The 17,252-nt window shown below is 37.0% G+C and overlaps 5 protein-coding genes across 7 annotated transcripts in view; 2 read left to right on the plus strand and 3 right to left on the minus strand.

The window, feature by feature from the left end:
• The window catches only part of LOC109862016 (hepatocyte growth factor-regulated tyrosine kinase substrate), a 5,323-nt gene extending 3,886 nt beyond the window's left edge, over positions 1-1,437 (plus strand). Inside the window, exon 12 of the mRNA XM_020441903.1 lies at positions 30-1,437. Within this exon, the coding sequence (XP_020297492.1) occupies positions 30-550 (521 nt within the window). The 3' untranslated portion in view covers positions 551-1,437. The remainder of the gene's footprint in view (positions 1-29) is intronic.
• Positions 1,438-2,143: 706 nt separating this feature from the next.
• On the minus strand, positions 2,144-7,774 carry LOC109862017 (protein CLEC16A). Its single transcript, XM_020441904.1, has 14 exons — positions 7,679-7,774; positions 7,296-7,424; positions 6,975-7,108; positions 6,732-6,880; positions 6,056-6,285; positions 5,768-5,960; positions 5,027-5,698; positions 4,812-4,938; positions 4,576-4,730; positions 4,316-4,477; positions 4,062-4,200; positions 3,192-3,495; positions 2,983-3,113; positions 2,144-2,752 (listed from the first exon to the last, which is right to left on the minus strand). Exons 1-14 carry the CDS (start codon positions 7,756-7,758, stop codon positions 2,307-2,309), a joined length of 3,051 nt encoding a protein of 1,016 aa, XP_020297493.1. The 5' UTR covers positions 7,759-7,774; the 3' UTR covers positions 2,144-2,306.
• Positions 7,775-7,958: 184 nt separating this feature from the next.
• Positions 7,959-10,163, plus strand: LOC109862018 (tRNA (cytosine(38)-C(5))-methyltransferase). 3 transcript variants are annotated; one of them, XM_020441905.1, is made up of 3 exons: positions 7,961-8,045; positions 8,121-8,210; positions 8,339-10,163. In XM_020441905.1, the coding sequence occupies exons 1-3, from the start codon at positions 8,009-8,011 to the stop codon at positions 9,361-9,363; spliced, it is 1,152 nt and encodes a 383-aa protein (XP_020297494.1). In that variant the 5' UTR covers positions 7,961-8,008; the 3' UTR covers positions 9,364-10,163. The 3 variants fall into 3 exon arrangements, with proteins under 3 accessions (XP_020297495.1, XP_020297494.1, XP_020297496.1); XM_020441906.1 differs by lacking the exon at positions 8,121-8,210 and having other exon boundaries at positions 7,959-8,045; XM_020441907.1 differs by lacking the exon at positions 7,961-8,045 and having other exon boundaries at positions 8,140-8,217.
• A 31-nt stretch (positions 10,164-10,194) lies between these two features.
• Positions 10,195-11,380, minus strand: LOC109862020 (transcription factor MafK). The gene is made up of 2 exons (XM_020441908.1): positions 11,074-11,380; positions 10,195-10,775 (listed from the first exon to the last, which is right to left on the minus strand). Exons 1-2 carry the CDS (start codon positions 11,104-11,106, stop codon positions 10,410-10,412), a joined length of 399 nt encoding a protein of 132 aa, XP_020297497.1. The 5' UTR covers positions 11,107-11,380; the 3' UTR covers positions 10,195-10,409.
• Positions 11,381-12,654: 1,274 nt separating this feature from the next.
• On the minus strand, positions 12,655-14,586 carry LOC109862021 (serine/arginine repetitive matrix protein 1-like). The gene is made up of 2 exons (XM_020441909.1): positions 13,739-14,586; positions 12,655-12,691 (listed from the first exon to the last, which is right to left on the minus strand). Exons 1-2 carry the CDS (start codon positions 14,584-14,586, stop codon positions 12,655-12,657), a joined length of 885 nt encoding a protein of 294 aa, XP_020297498.1.
• Between the last annotated feature and the right edge of the window lie 2,666 nt (positions 14,587-17,252).

A 17,252-nucleotide genomic window follows, 5' to 3' on the forward strand; every position in this document is an offset into this window, starting at 1 on the left:
CGCTGCTGCCGCCGCCGCCGCCGCCGCAAGCAGGCACATATCGCCTCAACAAACCGTCTCTTCCCAAATCCCGCAGCAAACTCCTCCATCTCAGATCGGACTGCCTCCTATACCTCAAAGTCACGTTGGTCTTTCATCAGGTCCGGGAACTCACGTGCCTGGTGGTGGAACCTCTGTGCCGGTTGGTCTGCCTCCCCACATAAGATCGCAGCAAGCGTCCACATTGCCTGTTAATACCCAAGCATCACAAATGTCAGCTCATGTTTCTAGCGCTGCTATTTCGTCCCAGCCTTCAAGTGTAATCCAAGTACCCGGTGGAGTTGTTCCCGCAACGGGAAGTCAAGCTTTACCTGGTCCACAGACATCTGGCATACCGTCGATGCAAGGAATAACTGCGATTCCGACGGCGCAATCAATGCCATATCGGCCTACTCCTCCTCCTCCTCCTCCACCTTCTTCTCCTCCTCCAGTCCCAACAACAGCTAGCGAAGCTTCGAAGAAAGAGGAAGATGTAAAGCCTACGACTGCTGAACTGATTTCTTTCGATTAAATAGATGATTATGTGCATTGCATTTAAAAAGGTAACAATTGTATTTACCTCTTTTCTTTCTCTAAATTACAAATGTTGTCTTGATGAAGGCACGAGATACAAATGCTTTGTTTTTATTAAATTAAATGATGTTAAAAGACTACGTTAGCGAAATATAATACGAAGAATATAACTTTCCGCTCTATACGCTAAGTTTATATATGCTAAGCAATTATTTTATGACATCGAAATTAAGTTGTTTTTTGCTATCTTGTTCCTCACAAAACAAGTTGTTAGACGTGTATAAATATGTGTGTGTTATTGTATGTACAGAATATCCTTTGCAGCATCTAAAATAAAATTATAAATACAAATAAATAAAATATAAAATTTTTAATATAATAAATTTAATTGTATTTACACGTATGTTATTCAACCCTTAGACATTTAGTACTTATTACTTAAGTTTTACTCATTTTAGGATTATTTCAATCAAACGTATATTTGTCACAATCTCTAGTTTTTCTGTTACACCGAGTATAATGAAACGTGTAACAAGATGATTTACGTTAAGTAATTGTTGAGTTTATCAACATCTTTAAGATCAACGTAACCCATTGATGAGCGACGTGATGCTTCTTATGTTCATCGCACTTGGTGCAATGGAAGAACAGAATTATGTTTACTGTTTTTTACTACATGTACAAAAATTATAGATTTTATCCAAAGATCATATACAATTTTTTCTGTATTTTTCTTTATTATAGAAAAACTAATTGGAACAGGAAGATATATATACGAATTAATAACAAAAAGTTTGTTTACATGATTCGCTTATCGTTAAAATTATATATAAATTATTCTTAAATAATTTATTTTTCTTGCTTAAAATAGAAAAGTACTTACAAGAGAGAGACAGCCTTAGTGAATAACTTATATAAAAACAAGTTTGAAACGCGTTGCGATAATCAATATTTTTCTTTTTACTTTTTCTAATTAATCGTAAGAGAATATCTTGAATATTCTTTTTGAAAAAATAATGCAATCTAACAATTTTATCATCGGAACATATTTAATATGATAAATAAAAAGTTTACTAATTGTAAGATAAAACTTTGTTAATTGGCAACTATAAACTAGATTAATCTATAGTTTTTTTATGAACTTAAAATTATTGTACGTATATTCTCTTGTTTATTTTCTGATTCTGAACTTCCTGAATACAATTTTTAAATCTTCCAAAGTTGGAACATACTAAAGACAGAAAAATTTTCACCGATAAAAAAATTCAATAGTCAATTGGGATCTGTGGAAAAAATCGTGGTAAAATATATATATTTTCTAACAAATGTAATATATATATATATATCTGTCAAGTATTCTCGAAAACATTTGGAACAATTTCAAAATTGTTTTTATGTTATTGATCAGGCTGATGTGCGTACAAAAATTTGTTGTTGGAAAAAAATGAATCCTTCTATTTATTCTTCAATATTTTATGTGGATATTGTGACAATTGAGAAGAAATTTTCAAAAAAGTTCACAGTTTTATATTTATGTTTATGTTTATATGCGCATACATGTATATACGTCAATAAATAAAAATCTTTATAGTAGAAAGTATGAATAAACAATATTATATCAAATCTTAAATTTTTTATTGCAATTTTGCTTATTAAAACAATTCTTAAAAACCAACTTTATTTTGAGACAACTTTGGAGATCTCTTTCACTTGATTCATTTTTTTGATAAATTACTAAACTCAATATATTGCAATCACACAGTTTCCACTTGACCTTTTCTGCGCGGTTTCGGCGCCTGTTCTTGCGACGATGTGAAAGATGTTTCTTCAGAATGTTTTCTGATTATAGACGAAGACTCACTGCTATTCGAGCAAGTGGTACCTTGGCTGTCCCTTCTTTCTGAACACAAATGCACTATGTTCATACCATTAGAAGTGAGAGAGGCTTTCCGAATTCGCATGTCTTCAAGAGGTATTTCCTCGCTCCGCGGTCTTGGCATCTTGGGCGAACTGTCTCTAGATCGCAAACCGTTTTCATGAATCTTCTCATTCGAACTGGCATCATCGTGTTTGAAACTCGACGATGCCATTGGCCTAACATTTTCCCTACGCATTTGAGCCGCGAATCCAGGAACTTTGTTTACCGTAAACATTGGCCTCGCTTGATCCTTTTGCGATCTCTGACCACGTCCGACTACACCTGGGAGAATTAAAATTACTTTTGAGATAAATATATTGTCAATATTTATAGGATCTTATTTTTAATATCGTCTCAAGTTCATCTTCAAATAGATGTGTAGTGTAATGAGACGACTCTATGGTCTCTTAAAATGATATTAAATAATAAAATCGGATTATAAATATACAAAGAAGTACTACATTATAAATAAAAAATACCGCTCTTATATTAACTACATTTAAATAACTTACGTTCGTGACGTAACCCACGCAGGGCATAATTCGGCGGTGTTGAACAATGAGGCATACTCGTCGGGATGTCCAACAATCTTGCAATTTGATTCATCTTTTTTTGTCGCGCTTTTATTCGTCCTTTTGTTAGCCTAAATTTTTCAATAGGTTTACGTGACACTCAATGAATAATGGTGTTGCGTAATTTGCTGTTCAAAAAAACTGTTTACCTTTGTTTTGCGGCCATACATCGGATGTGATCGTCAAAAATAAATTTAGCCGACAATAATGGTATACGATTGCCCGTACTGCTGCTTAATGGCTTATATATTGTCAGATGTAAACATCTCGAATCATCTTTGTCTCCAGTCACATCGATGTCTTGTAGAAATCCAACTAATTTGGCAACTCCCCACCCAAGTTTTCTTATATCAGGTTCCACAAGAATCAATTGCACCACATCAATGACTAAAAAACGACGAATTTTCTGACCGTCTTTCCATACTACAGTGCACGCAATCAAGTCACTATTATCTATAAAAAAAAAATTATAAAAGAATTAGTTAATCAGTAAACTTATTGATTGCAATTTTTTTTTGTAATTTAATTTTTTCTTTTGTAATGAAGCAATACATGCAAGCGTTAGCACTAAAGATTAGAATAAATGAAACAGTATATTAAATAAAGCTGTTATTTGCGTAAATTATTTTTTGATTGATAAACGTAATTAATTCAAATCTAAAACATCAAGACAGGCACACATAGTTACGGATATTTTGTTCGCAATTTCACTTCGGTTTAGATACAGTCAAACCTCGATAACTCGAAAACCTCTATAAGACAAATTTTGTTCATTCCCTTCCGCTCCGCGGAAAGGAAAAAAAGCTTCGATAAGTCGAAATCTCTACAACTCGAAGATTTTAGCTCTTCCCTTGAGATTCGAGTTAGTGAAGTTCGACTGTAATAGCTCATAGAGCTATTATCTACCGAATAATATGAACTCTCTCTCTCTTTCTCTCTAATATGAACTTCTATTTCATTCATTCGTTTTAATTTTTCAGAAAATTGACTAGATAACATGAGACAACTATAACTTTTACTTAGATCAAGAACGTTGTTAATTTGTACGCAATTAGCCGGATTGGTCAATGGTAACTGAGTTTCTACTTCCATATTAAGTGTCAGAGATAGTTCTCTTATCAAAAAGAAAACTCTTATCGCACGTCGTGCTCTTTCCACCTGTAAAAATAATTTCAGTTTTTTTTTTTTTTTTTTTACACCAAACTGCAATAATCTTTGTAGTTTTTGTAGGTGCAATTTATTTGAAAACACGTCTTTTCGTTTCGACACTTGCCTCGCCACATGGCAATCTCTTGCTAAATTCGATTCCGGTCATAGGCGTGCCTGTAGGAGGCAGTAAAATATTACTGTCCATCATCAGCCATTCGACATTTAACGGTCGTTTTTGTATTTCACTATATTCATCTTCAAACATGTCCAAAAAAATATCTTCGCTCTGAGAAATGGAGAATCAATAGTTCTTATCAAAATAGCAACGAGACAAGAAACAAAGAGCATTTGCATTTTAGGTAACTACTTGTTCCATTTTCACACCTTGTAGAAGTTTTTGAGTAGAGACGTGCTTTGTTCTTTTGCCGCTTCAATGACTGTCAGGTGCGATTCTCGCAATGAACATTGTCCTTCAAATACTGTCAGTTGCGTAAGCAATTTAATGGCTAATTCCAAGGTGACAAGCCTTACTTTGGCATCTGTCAGAAAATTGATATTCTTGTAAAATTAATAGAAGCTTTATAAATATTAAAGTTTATTGAATATTTAATGAAACTTACTTGTTTGACAGCTCAAAGTTATAATATGAATCAACCTATCTATTAGCAATTCGTTATACGAATTCTTCGCCGATGTATTTTCATAGATTGGTGACAGAATTACATTTAAAGTTTTCCGACTTATACCCTTGCAAAATAATTACATTAACTCATTATTAACAAACATATAAAATATTTCAAATAAAAATCTAGATTTTTCAGAATTTATTAGTTACCTGGTTATTAGCTAATGCATATAATAAACAGAGCGCAAATAGCGCAGCGTAATCATTCTCCGCACATAATAAAGAATTAATAATCGTTTCGAGAAATGGTTTTTTTGCTAGAGATTCAAATATGTCGTTCTGACTTAGATTAGGAATCAAAGGACTCTCCAATGCTAAACGTTGTTCTTTTTCCTCATCCGTCACATTCAAGTGCTTAATTTCCTCTAGATCGTCTTCGCTTGAAATGTTTGTGTCCAAATCTTGTGGCGTATGACTCTCATGAATAGGTGTATTTACTGTAGAAGCGCTATCAAACGACGTACTAGGATGATTAAAATCTTGCGATTCATTGACCGCGTCTTCAGGTATGTTTTTTACGTCTTTTTCATCGTTATTTTGGTTGCGAATTTCTTTGGACGCAAATTTCGTTGATACCGTTTCGCTTACAGTTTCTGTTGATTCTTCCAATGTTTCTTTCTGTGGTGAGAAAGAAACAAATTTATTAGACATTATATCCCCGAATTTTTCCAAAACTCTATTTGTTCCAGTTTTAATTGTTTCCAAGTCGGACATGAGTATTACAGCTGCCAAAGTATGTACAAGAGGTCCATGCGATACTATCAAAAATACTTGAGAAAGTAGAAAAAGTGCCACTACGACACTGACGTGTTTTCTCTCATCCTAAAAGCCCATTTATTTGTTAGTATTATAAAAAAAATGGAAAACCAAAAATATTACTAATACTTTTACCTGAGTTTGGCACAAAACATTTTTATCTTTTATCAGAGAATACACATAAAGCGGCACTAGTAGTTTATGTAATAAATGCTCTGACAAAACTTTATTCAAGTCCGATATATTCAAGCACAAGATATCATTTAGGTAATGTAAATGATCTAAATGTTCTGCAACTAAATCTGACAATCTGTTTTGACTCTGATGACTGAAAAAAAGTACATTTCCTTGATAATAAAGAAAAAGAAAAATATTTTACGTATGTATATACATATCTTGGTGAAACAAATTGTCAATACATACTCAGCATCGTTTCGGACACAAGTGTCTAATTCTATAATGTGATCACCAATAAACCATACTAGATTACTGAAATATGGTGCAGCTGTGCGATCCCTTATAAAAGCTAGCATAGATCCATCTTCCACACGATATACATTCAGTGTCAAAGTTCTCACAGCTATGCGTACCATACCTTCTGAATGATTGAAGAATTTAATTGCTTCTGTATATAGTGGAAAATCATTGGTGTGCTGGTAAAAGAAAAAATTTTTACTTTTATCACCTGGCAAAACAGAATTTTATATAACTTCGATATAATTACAATTTAATTATACATATACATATATAATTCATCATATTTTTGTGGATCAAGTTTTAAAGTTTGAATTTGTTTAACTACAATTAGAAAGAAATTATACAATAAGAGTACTGTTACAAAGTAATCTACAAATGTAATTAATAAGCAATGGACAAATATATAATACGCAATTACATCAAACAGTGACAACATTTTATGTAAACAAGCATTGTTGCAAAAGTATAAAGTCAATAATAGCTTAGTAATAATAAAAACATATAATGAGCAATTCTAATACATTAATAAGAGAAATGATAATATTCTAGGCAGACGTTATTAGCGTCAAACAGGGTAAACTCATTAAATAAAACGAATAACAGATTGTTATAACATGCTTACCTCATTGTAAAAAAAATGAATGGTATGTGCATTTAGTTTCAGACTCAATGTCTTCAAAAAACTGATATAATATGCCATCACCTCTTCGTCGCTAAAGTCAAATTTATGCACTATTATACTGTTCACGTGATTATTACTCAATAAATAATCTGTGTGAAAAAATCAAGAATTCTTAATGAATTAATCATTCAAGTTGCTTTAATGAGAATAGATACAAGAGATATGATTTTATTCTCTACTTACATAAAGATGTTTCATTGCGTATATTCTCAAATAAAATATTTAGCGTTTGAAGTAATTGTACACAAACATAGCTTCCACACTTTTGTTTCATAATACGTAAAAAGAATGAAAGCATATTTTTTTCTAAAAAGAAGCTGAAAACAATATTGTACTTTTTATATTATGTATGTGTACACAGTGTTTTTATTTTTACTCTAAATTGTTTATTCCGTAAATTATAATAAAGAATTTTTAACAACATAAGACAGTATGCTGTACTTGTTATTCTTTTGTTACTTTAGACAAGTGAAAGCTAAGGAATAAAAGAGAAAGATATCATACTCAAATACACTCGAGTCATTTTGATCGCCCCAAATAAGAATTTCAGCTATTGAGCGAAGAGTCTCAACCAATAAACCTCTGTTACTCTCGGATACAGTTTGGTTCTTAGATAAAACATTGTAAAGGTATCTATAAAAATGATATATGTATTAATAAAAATATGAAGTCTTTCAATAATTTGCCTCCACTGATATGTAGATAAATAGGTAGATAGGATAGAGGATAGGATAGGGTAGATACTGCATTATCCTACTGCTGAAACTAATAGTTAGCTGATCAGCAGCAGCTTTCCTCTCTCGAAGTAAATTATTGAAAACTTATGTGCATACTATTAGCAAGTGCAAAATCTCAACAGTTCTATGACTGTCAGTTTGTCATCTTACTTGAGATGCTCAGGGGAATGTAAATTCTTTGGTTTCCAAAGTCCACCCCCGAACCAGCTCCTACTTCGAAACATCTTCATCAACTATCTTCTGGATGAAAGGTTTTGCTCACATTCGCGTTCCATTAAAATTTTTCTTGCTTTTCCTTTACAATGCCTTTAAGAATACAACATTGATTGGACTGTGCGAATCGATGATTAGGTTAGGTAGATGACATTCGTCTCGAGGATGTTATTGCGATCAAATCATCTTCATAAAAGTAGTTCAAAAAGTAGAAGTCGTCTATGTTCTTCTATATTCAACTTGATTTAACAGTTTTGCAGTAAAAATATGTCAAATTTTCAGTTCTGTAACAGAAGACAGATAAGTACGTGTTTGTAGGTGTGTCTCGATGGCGCGATTGCTATTCGCGATATGACGTAATGATGTTTCATTGTTGTAGCTTTTTTTCTTAAATATCGCATCAAATTGCCGATAATGAACGTATTAGAATTGTACAGTGGCATTGGAGGAATGCATTTTGCGCTCCGTGGTAAAAAGTTAAATTTTTGTTTGTCAAAATTACATTATTTTGTGGACTGAACTAAATTATGTATATTCTTAACCTTAGTATTCTTTTGTTTTTTACTACTTTCAAAACTTTTTCCAATTTGTTTTTAGAAAGCCAACTACAAGCAGAAATTGTGGCTTCAGTGGATATTAATCAAGTTGCTAATGATGTCTACCGATATAATTTTCCAAAAACTCTTCTTATGAACAGAAACATTCAGTCTGTCACTGCACAGGAATTTAAAAAACTAAATATAGATGTGATTTTAATGAGTCCTCCGTGCCAACCTTACACACGTGGTGGACTAAAGAAAGATGATAAGGACGCTAGATCTTGCTCACTTTTGCACTTTTTGAACTTATTACCAAAATTAAACACTGTCAAGTATCTTTTGCTTGAAAATGTTAAAGGTTTTGAAGTATCTCAAATGAGAGATAGGTTGGTAGATTGTTTAAAAAGCTGTGGCTATGTGTACAGAGAGTTAATGTTGAGCCCGTATGACTTTGGAATACCAAACAGCAGACTCAGATATTATTTATTAGCAAAAAAAGACAACTTACATTTCTGCTTTGAACAGTCTTCACTTGAAAATATTTTGCAATCAAAGTTGTTACCAAACAGTGTACATTCTGAACTAGCAGAGAAAGAAGGTAAATATAACACCAAATTTGGCAAGATGTGTTATACACTGAAAAATATTTTGGAAGATGGTGACGAATCCAAGTATTTGATTCCTCCACATTTGTTACAAAAAAGAGCTTGGGTATTAGACATAAGAACATCAGACAGCAATGGTTCTTGTTGTTTCACAAAAGGATATGGTCATTACTTGGAAGGTACTGGATCTGTTTATTGTCCATTTACAGATGAAATAATTAAACAAAAATATAGCAAAGTTGATAGTTGCAAAAATAATCCAGATGAACAACTGCAACTCTTGTCAAAATTAAAACTTAGATTTTTTTCACCCAAAGAGGTGTGCAGATTAATGTGTTTTCCTGAAGATTTTAAATTTCCACAACATATAACAGACAAACAAAAATATAGATTGTTGGGAAATTCAATAAATATTCATGTAGTTAGCAGATTGATACTTTTGTTATGTTCTGAAAATAATATAATAAACAATATATAGAATTAAATATGAAATAACTTTTACTTCAGTCACAGGCGTTTGTTATATTATTCTATTTTATTTATTATTTATCTGTATGTTGCTTCTCATATATTCTAAGCTAATCATATATATAATACTAATGATTATATATACAGAGTGATTCAGAACAATTTTTTGTCCTTGAAAATACATATTCTTGACTAAATTCTGAGACAACTTTTTATTTGGCAAATTTTTCAAGAGTTACGCCACCCCTTTCTTCCTTTTGTATTCGACTCATGGTAAGTCACCTATTTTTATTAATAATTGAAAAAGTAACTTCAGACAAAATTTTGTCAAATAAAAAGTTCTCAGAATTTAGTCAAGAATACAAAGATTGAGTATCGGTCTACTCACAGGGCATTGGGCCTTTAAGGCACATTTATACAACCTAGGCCTAGTTGAGGAGAGTAGTTGCAGATTTTGCAAGGAGGAAAAAGAGGACAGCGTGCACATACTGTGCCGCTGCCCTTCACTAGTACTCAAGAGGTTCAGATTCTTAGGCTCCATGTTTGTGGAGCCTGAGAACCTGAAAAGATTCAAGATCGGCCATCTGTGCAGCCTGGCAGCAAATGCCGGGCTAAATCAGTATGGTCGTTAAATAACCAGCGGGAGTCGCAGAGGATCATGAGATCTAGGTGACACTAAGGGTATTGATAGCCCCCCGCTCATTCTTATCTATCTATCTAGTCAAGAATATGTATTTTCAAGGATAAAAGGTTGTTTTGAATCACTGTCTGTACGAATCTCCCTTATATATATATATATATATATATATATATATATAATAACATAATTGTATAAATACTATTTGTTATACACGCGGGCGCGCGTGCACATGTGTATGTGTTTGTTTGTATTTATCGTTGCATTTACGTATTTTCTTGAGTTTCAAAACGTTTCTATAAATGCTTATAGATTAAGAGCATTGAATACAATATAGCATATTGTAAGCCTTTTCAAGTTATATTATTAAGTTAAATTTTCTGTTAGTATGCTCTAGTGAATGTGTAAATATTAGTATTTTAGATAGCTTCCAATTCCGGTGGAATAATAATTTTTTTTTCTTGAGCAAATTTTTTAAGAGCTTGATATTTTGAATGCCAGGACTCTATCTCTGCTCTCATACAATTGTTGTCTTCTTGCATAGCTTCCATGTCTTGATATTCCTGAGTCTTTTCAGATTCTAATTCATCTTTTTGTTCAATACGTTTTATGCGGCAACTAGCTGCATAGCCTCTGTTCTTTAGTGTGCGTCTTCTCTGTTTCATACGTACAATTTCTTCTCTGGACAACCCTTGTAGTTTTAATCGCCGATTCAAATCTCGTACTGATATCGTAACAAGTTCATCATCACTAATGTCAATACAAGGTCCAGGTGATAATGGATCCTATAAAGACATACAAAATTATAGTACTCAATAGATACTGTATCGCAATGTTTAATGGAAAGATATGCTACCAACTTATGCACATATATATGTATAAGTATATATATGTATATAAGTATATATATATATATATGTATAAGTAGGATAATAATATTAGTAATAATCCAATACAAATTTTTTATGATTTTTTTGTCGATTAAGACATTTGTTAGTACGTACTGTTTACACAAGTTAGAAAAGAGGACATATTTGTTGTGGTTGATGTTCATTACACAAATAAGCTATAGGTACAACGTACCATTTTAATTGATCTTTTCCCATCCATAGTCATTCTAATTGTAATTTTTCACGATCAAAGATAAAATAGTTCAGAAAACGCTTGAATCCTCCCGTCTCTCGCGATTTCTTTATAAATTTGCTTAGTCATTCTTGAGAAGCAGGAGGACGCATACGCCATTCGACGCACTTGTCAATTCAAAAAACATCGACTCTAAAGCCAGTATTCACAGTCGGAACCACTGAACTATAATAGGCGATTTTTGGCGATCGTATGGTACACAGCGCGTCACTGAATCGCGGAATAGGTGCGGGGATCGGAGGGCAAGCGGGCTGTACGATTCGTACGGCGCTTGTTGGCGAGCAACCGCCCTGCTTGCCCTCCGATCCCGCGCCTATTCCGCGATTCAATGACGCGCTGTGTACAGTGCGGAGCACCATATCGTGCGCCGTGAGGAGAAGTAGTTCTCCTCCGGCCATCTCCTACTATCACGCGCCAACGGCCCGAGATTTAGTCCATATATCGGCACGGTTACCGATGATACATACCGACGCGGTTACCAATAATACCGACAGGCATATATTATCATAAAACTATCGTGAACATTGAAAAGAGTAACTCTGCATTAAAAGTGACTTCAATAATTTATATCAAATATTTATTTATTTAATTATTACGTGATATAAGAAACTTACTTACGGTAAGTGTAAGAAAGTAAAATATATTTAAGTAAGAGAGTAAAAAATCATGACAATAGATAAATGTCANAGTGATCATTAAAATATTTTTAAACATTATTTAAATATTAAGAATAAAAAATAAAACACTATACTAGATTTGTATAATTAGCGTTAAATTTTCTTTAAAACATCAAAAATAAAAGCTAGTAAGGCAATATTATAATAGTTATGTTTATATATAAATATATACATACATAGTTGTATATGTATTTAAAAATATAACAAAATAATGATACTAACAAATAATATCTGTATGTGTATGAAAAGATAAGAAGAATGACACAAACACTTATTCTATATGATTTTGAAGCAGTTACGCTAGATTTTATTTTATAGAGTTGCGCTCAAAAATGTTCTTCTGTCAAAGATATATTTATGGTTCTGACAAGAACCGTTTAATGTGACTCTGTAAAATATTTTTTGTGGCTCTGAAAAGAGCCGTTAAGCGTAGTTCCGATAAACGTGAGAGATATTCTTGTTGTTAAATAAATGTGTGGTTCTGAAAATAACCGTTTCTAACACCTTTGACTTAATAGTCGGCTCAATAACCGTTTTGGTCGACAACTTATTGCAGTCTAGTATTGACCGATTTTTTATCTTTATCGGTAATCATTTTTCTTTGCGGCATTCGTGGCGCGAGATCAAAGCGCGCCGCACTTTCTGATCTCGCGCCGCGCCTGTCGCGATTTTCATGGCTTTGCGACAGCTTCAATTTTAATACATACTCTGTTTTCCAGAAGATTATATAATATACTTTTAAGTATGAAAAACTTCAAAGCAATATTCAACATTTTTCAACAAACGGCTTAATTGATATTAGATTGCAACATGTTGTCAAACAAAATAAGCTGGCTGTTACGTATTAGTCCAGTATTACCATTAAACACTTCTTGTCAGAACTATAAATATATCTTTGATAGAAGAACATTTTTGAGCGCAACCCTATAAAATAAAATCTAGCGTAACTGCTTCAAAATCATATAGAATAAGTGTTTGTGTCATTCTTCTTATCTTTTCATACACATACAGATATTATTTGTTAGTATCATTATTTTGTTATATTTTTAAATACATATACAACTGTTGTGCGCCAATTTTTGTGTTAAAAGTTAAATAAGATGAGGCCATTAAGCAATGTGATGAGACATCACTGTCATTGCTCAATGACCTAGTTAGGTTGCAGGAAGGCAGCAGTTCTAGGAAGAACTGCTGGTTGCCACAGGGTGCGACACATCGCCGCATTGTCTGAAATGCAACGCAGCATGTGTCGACACCGGCACCGGTAACTAGCACGGCCGTTGCTAGGACCGGTGGGCCTGCTGAATCAGCGCGATCGATCTACTATAAATCGATAGCGTGGATGAAGCAGGGCAGAGACCGTGATTAGACTGCTAGCTCACTGTGTGGCTCCACAAGCCGGAGAGTTTACCACAGTGAGGAACAGCCGTGTAAGGAACAAAAGGACGTTACGTTGTAATCGGAGCAATAAAGATAAGAATACAAGTTCACGACTAAAACTTCATCTTTACCACCCGACCTTCCTCGACATCCAACAAGGGGGAGGCTGCAACTTGCGTCTCCTTCCTCTTTTGTTTGCGGCCGACCACCTGAGACCAAGAGGTCCCAAGCTCGGCCGCAGAAACCCCCGTCGTGGATTGGCTTGGTGTGGCCGGGTCCACGCAGCGGGCGGCCTGTGGTGGCACCGCCGGCTGGGCCTGCGTGTCTCCCCCTTTGCCCTTCGTCTTCTTCTTATTTTTCTTCTTCTTCTTCCCTTTTACAGGGGAAGAAGAAGGAAGAGTGGCCTCACGCGAAGGGCCGGCTATGGCCGGAGTGCCGGCGCCGCCCTTCGCGGTTGCGCCGCTGGGCGCTGTTTTCTTGCCCAGGGGAGGGGGAGGTGAGGCTTCCCCTCCTCCTGCCCCCAGGGACGGCGAGAGAGCCGCTGGGACATTTGCTCCCAAAAGATGGACAATTGGGAGCGCATCGCGTCCATGATGCGGCCCTCCACCTCCCTGAGGGACTTGGGGCTTGGCGGTGCCCTCCTGGGCGGAGGAGTGGGCGCCCGGGACGCCACAGGCGATACCGAGTGCTCCCCCTGCAAAGGGCTTTGTCTTTCTCCCACCGGGGAAAGAGGAGTCGCCCAGGGGCCCTCCGGCTCCGGCGGCACGGAAGGTCCAGGTGGCGGGGTAACCACCCGCGGGGATGGAGCGGGGGGAGGCGGGGACTGGCGGCCGGAAGGCCGTTTCTTAGGGCTTCCCGCCTCCTTTAACCGCTCCTTCCTTAAAGACATGAGATTTCGCCTCAAGTCGCGGAGTTCGCCGTGCAGGGCGTCAACTTCGCCCTGCAGGCGACCGTTCTCCCGAAGGACGTTGTCCATTTTGGCCTGGACGGCGCCCTTCTCTCTCTCCAAGGAGGCAGCGTTGTCGCGCAGCCGGCTGACCTCCGCGCTCAAGGACGTGTTGAGCGCGTCGAGGGGCTGAGCCTTCCTCGAGAGGTCCAGCCAGCCTGCCACTATGGATACGGCCTTCTCTAGGCCGGTCGCCGCCTTCTTGAATTGGCGGACGAAGGTACCTTTAAGGTTCTTCAACTTTGTCGCCAATTTCCGGACGGCCTCCGCCATTTTCGCGGCCTGTCCGACCACCTGGGACGTGGACATGTCCCTGGTGATCATTGAACGCGGTGGCGGGGCCCCCTCCGCCTGGCTCGAAGGGAGGGGCTGTCGAGGACCGGCCGAATGAGTGGAGACGCGCATAGCGTCGATCTCCTCAGCCAGCTCCTTTTCGGTGCGCAACTCCATCTCACGCCGGAGTTGCTCCACACACTTCCTTTTGGCCTCTGCCAGGCCAGCGTATTCTCCCGTCGTGGGGGGTCTCTCCTCCCGCGCCTCCGGACTCCCACACTATTAGACCTCTCGGATGACCCAAGAGGCTGGGAGGCCGGAGGGACCCCCTCTTTCTCGTGCGACTCGCGAGGTGGGGCTTCGTCCCGAGTACCGGCGACTAACTCCACCTCCGAATCGGAGGCGTCGTTGTGGGGGAGAGGGGTGAGCTGCGAGAGTGCGAGAAGACGGCGATTTTCGCACTCAGCCCCTTCATCCTCTACCCTCGAGCCGGAGACTGGCAGTCTCCGACTTCTCGGGCGTCTCTGCTTCTTAGGGTCCATTGGGCTCAAGCAGGGAGAGACGCTCCCGTCTCTCAAAGGTGCATACGCACATAGATGCCAGATCGTGCAGGACAGCAACGAGAGCAGCGAGGGGCAGAGCCCCCACCGCTCAGCTTCTCGATGCTACGTACACAAGCGAGAACCGCGTACGTGTGCGTGACGTCACGCTCGGTTATATGTATAACTTATTATACATATAATAAGTTCAATTACATATTATGTATATAGTTTTGTTAACAAATATATACACAAATATACATATGTATATATACAATATATATATACAAACAAATATTAATATACTATATATGTATATATATATATATATATTTGTATGTTTCTTTATTTATTCCTCTGTTAATATTCTAAAATCTTTTTCTTACTGTTAAATATCATAGTAATAATTTATACAAAAAAAATATGTAATGTATATATTGAGATGGTTTATTTGTATCAATAATATCATGTCTTTTTACAAGATTACGAAGCTGCGTTTCGATATTCATTGCCAGTACGTAAAAAAATTTATATCTTCACGTCATATTTGTTTGTATATATATATTGTATATATACATATGTATATTTGTGTATATATATGTATATATTTGTTAACAAAACTATATACATAATATGTAATTGAACTTATTATATGTATAATAAGTTATACATATAACCGAGCGTGACGTCACGCACACGTACGCGGTTCTCGCTTGTGTGTGTAGCATCGAGAAGCTGAGCGGTGGGGGCTCTGCCCCTTGCTGCTCTCGTTGCTGTCCTGCACGATCTGGCATCTATGCATACGCACCAAGTTGCGTCGCAGACGCATCTTCATGCGCCGCCCCTGCGGGGCAGGCGACGCAAGGCCCGTCGTTGGATGACGACCCAAGTGTGGCCGGGACAATACCACCCAAGTGCCGGAAACTGACCGTCCGAACGATCTGTTCCAGTACGACCTTCACTTCCTTATTTGCCATTATCGTGAGAATAATAATGCTGGTTTTATTTCGGTGTGTCCTTTACCTAGGTCGGTTACAGTAACCAGGCTGCGGGCCCGACCTGCCCGGGTTTTCTGTCGGGGTTTACCTTCCCTTATTTCCCCTCTTAGTTCAGGAGCTCCCCAAAGACCTGTCCAGTATGGATGACCCTACCAGGGACTCTGTAACGAAGTCTCCGCTGGCATAGCCCTCCGGATCTTTGCTCCCCTAAGCTCGGGCACCACGGCAAGGTGGAGGAAAGTCGCCCGAAAACTATGTTCAACCATAATCGAACCATAAACAAACCACGTTCAACCATAATTGAACCACGTTCAACTATAATCGAACCATAAACAAACCACGTTCAGCTATGAAACCATGTTAAACCGCGTTAATTTATATAAACATATGCTATGGAGGAGAAGGGTAGTAAAGTTGTTTTGTATAACAGTTTATTGTCGTTTAGACCACCAATTAAATATTNTAAATACATTTTGTAATGCACAATGTTTTACATGTTTTTCACATCGTAGACAATTCAATACATTCAGTTTATTTAAAGAAGCAATATCGTCGTAATCGGCATCCAATGTTTTAATAATTAATCCATGTCGTACGTCANTATCAAGAATATCAGCTAGCCAGTTACATTTTTCGGGACCTTTAACATAGACGAGTGAAGACGCGTCGTCATCATTTTCTGCGGTGCCGCAAATAGCTGTTGTAATCAAATTCTTTGTTCTGCGGTATGCAACACTTCCATCCTTCCAACGCAGACCATGATGTTACATCATCAGCCAAAAAGCTGCTGATCTGTCTAATCTTGCGAGTAGACTCCACGGGAAAGGACTTCCAAAAATGTAATGCAAGAGAACAGTGCTCTTTCGCAATACCGTTACTTCCTTGACAAAAAATCTTTTTCCGACTACAAATCCTTGCAGGTCTACAAACGTCGGCACAACCATGTTGACGTAATCGTGTGACCAACAAAAGACAAATGCTATCTATCGTAAAGGACTTTCGCTCTTAAACGATTTTCAGATTATAGAGAGGAGAAGCGCTGATGTTGCAGTTTATGTAATTTTGCGCACTACGTTGGTTAACGGATTGTATTCAATAACACGATTGTGCAAAATGAGACAATAGGCTGTAGTATTTGCTGGTATATTTTCTTTGCAATCGACTTCAATTCGCACATCGACAGTTGCACTTTTGACCGCCTCGTTTTGACGCGAACAATTAATGACCACTAAAGAACCAAATTGCAGAAAGTTGGAAATCGTGAGAAACGGTACGACAACACCACATCCGTAATACGCTATACGGA

This window comes from Pseudomyrmex gracilis, unplaced genomic scaffold, assembly GCF_002006095.1.
Source record: "Pseudomyrmex gracilis isolate BER0280 unplaced genomic scaffold, ASM200609v1 scaffold_1267, whole genome shotgun sequence".
Taxonomy (NCBI): Eukaryota; Metazoa; Arthropoda; class Insecta; order Hymenoptera; family Formicidae; genus Pseudomyrmex; species Pseudomyrmex gracilis.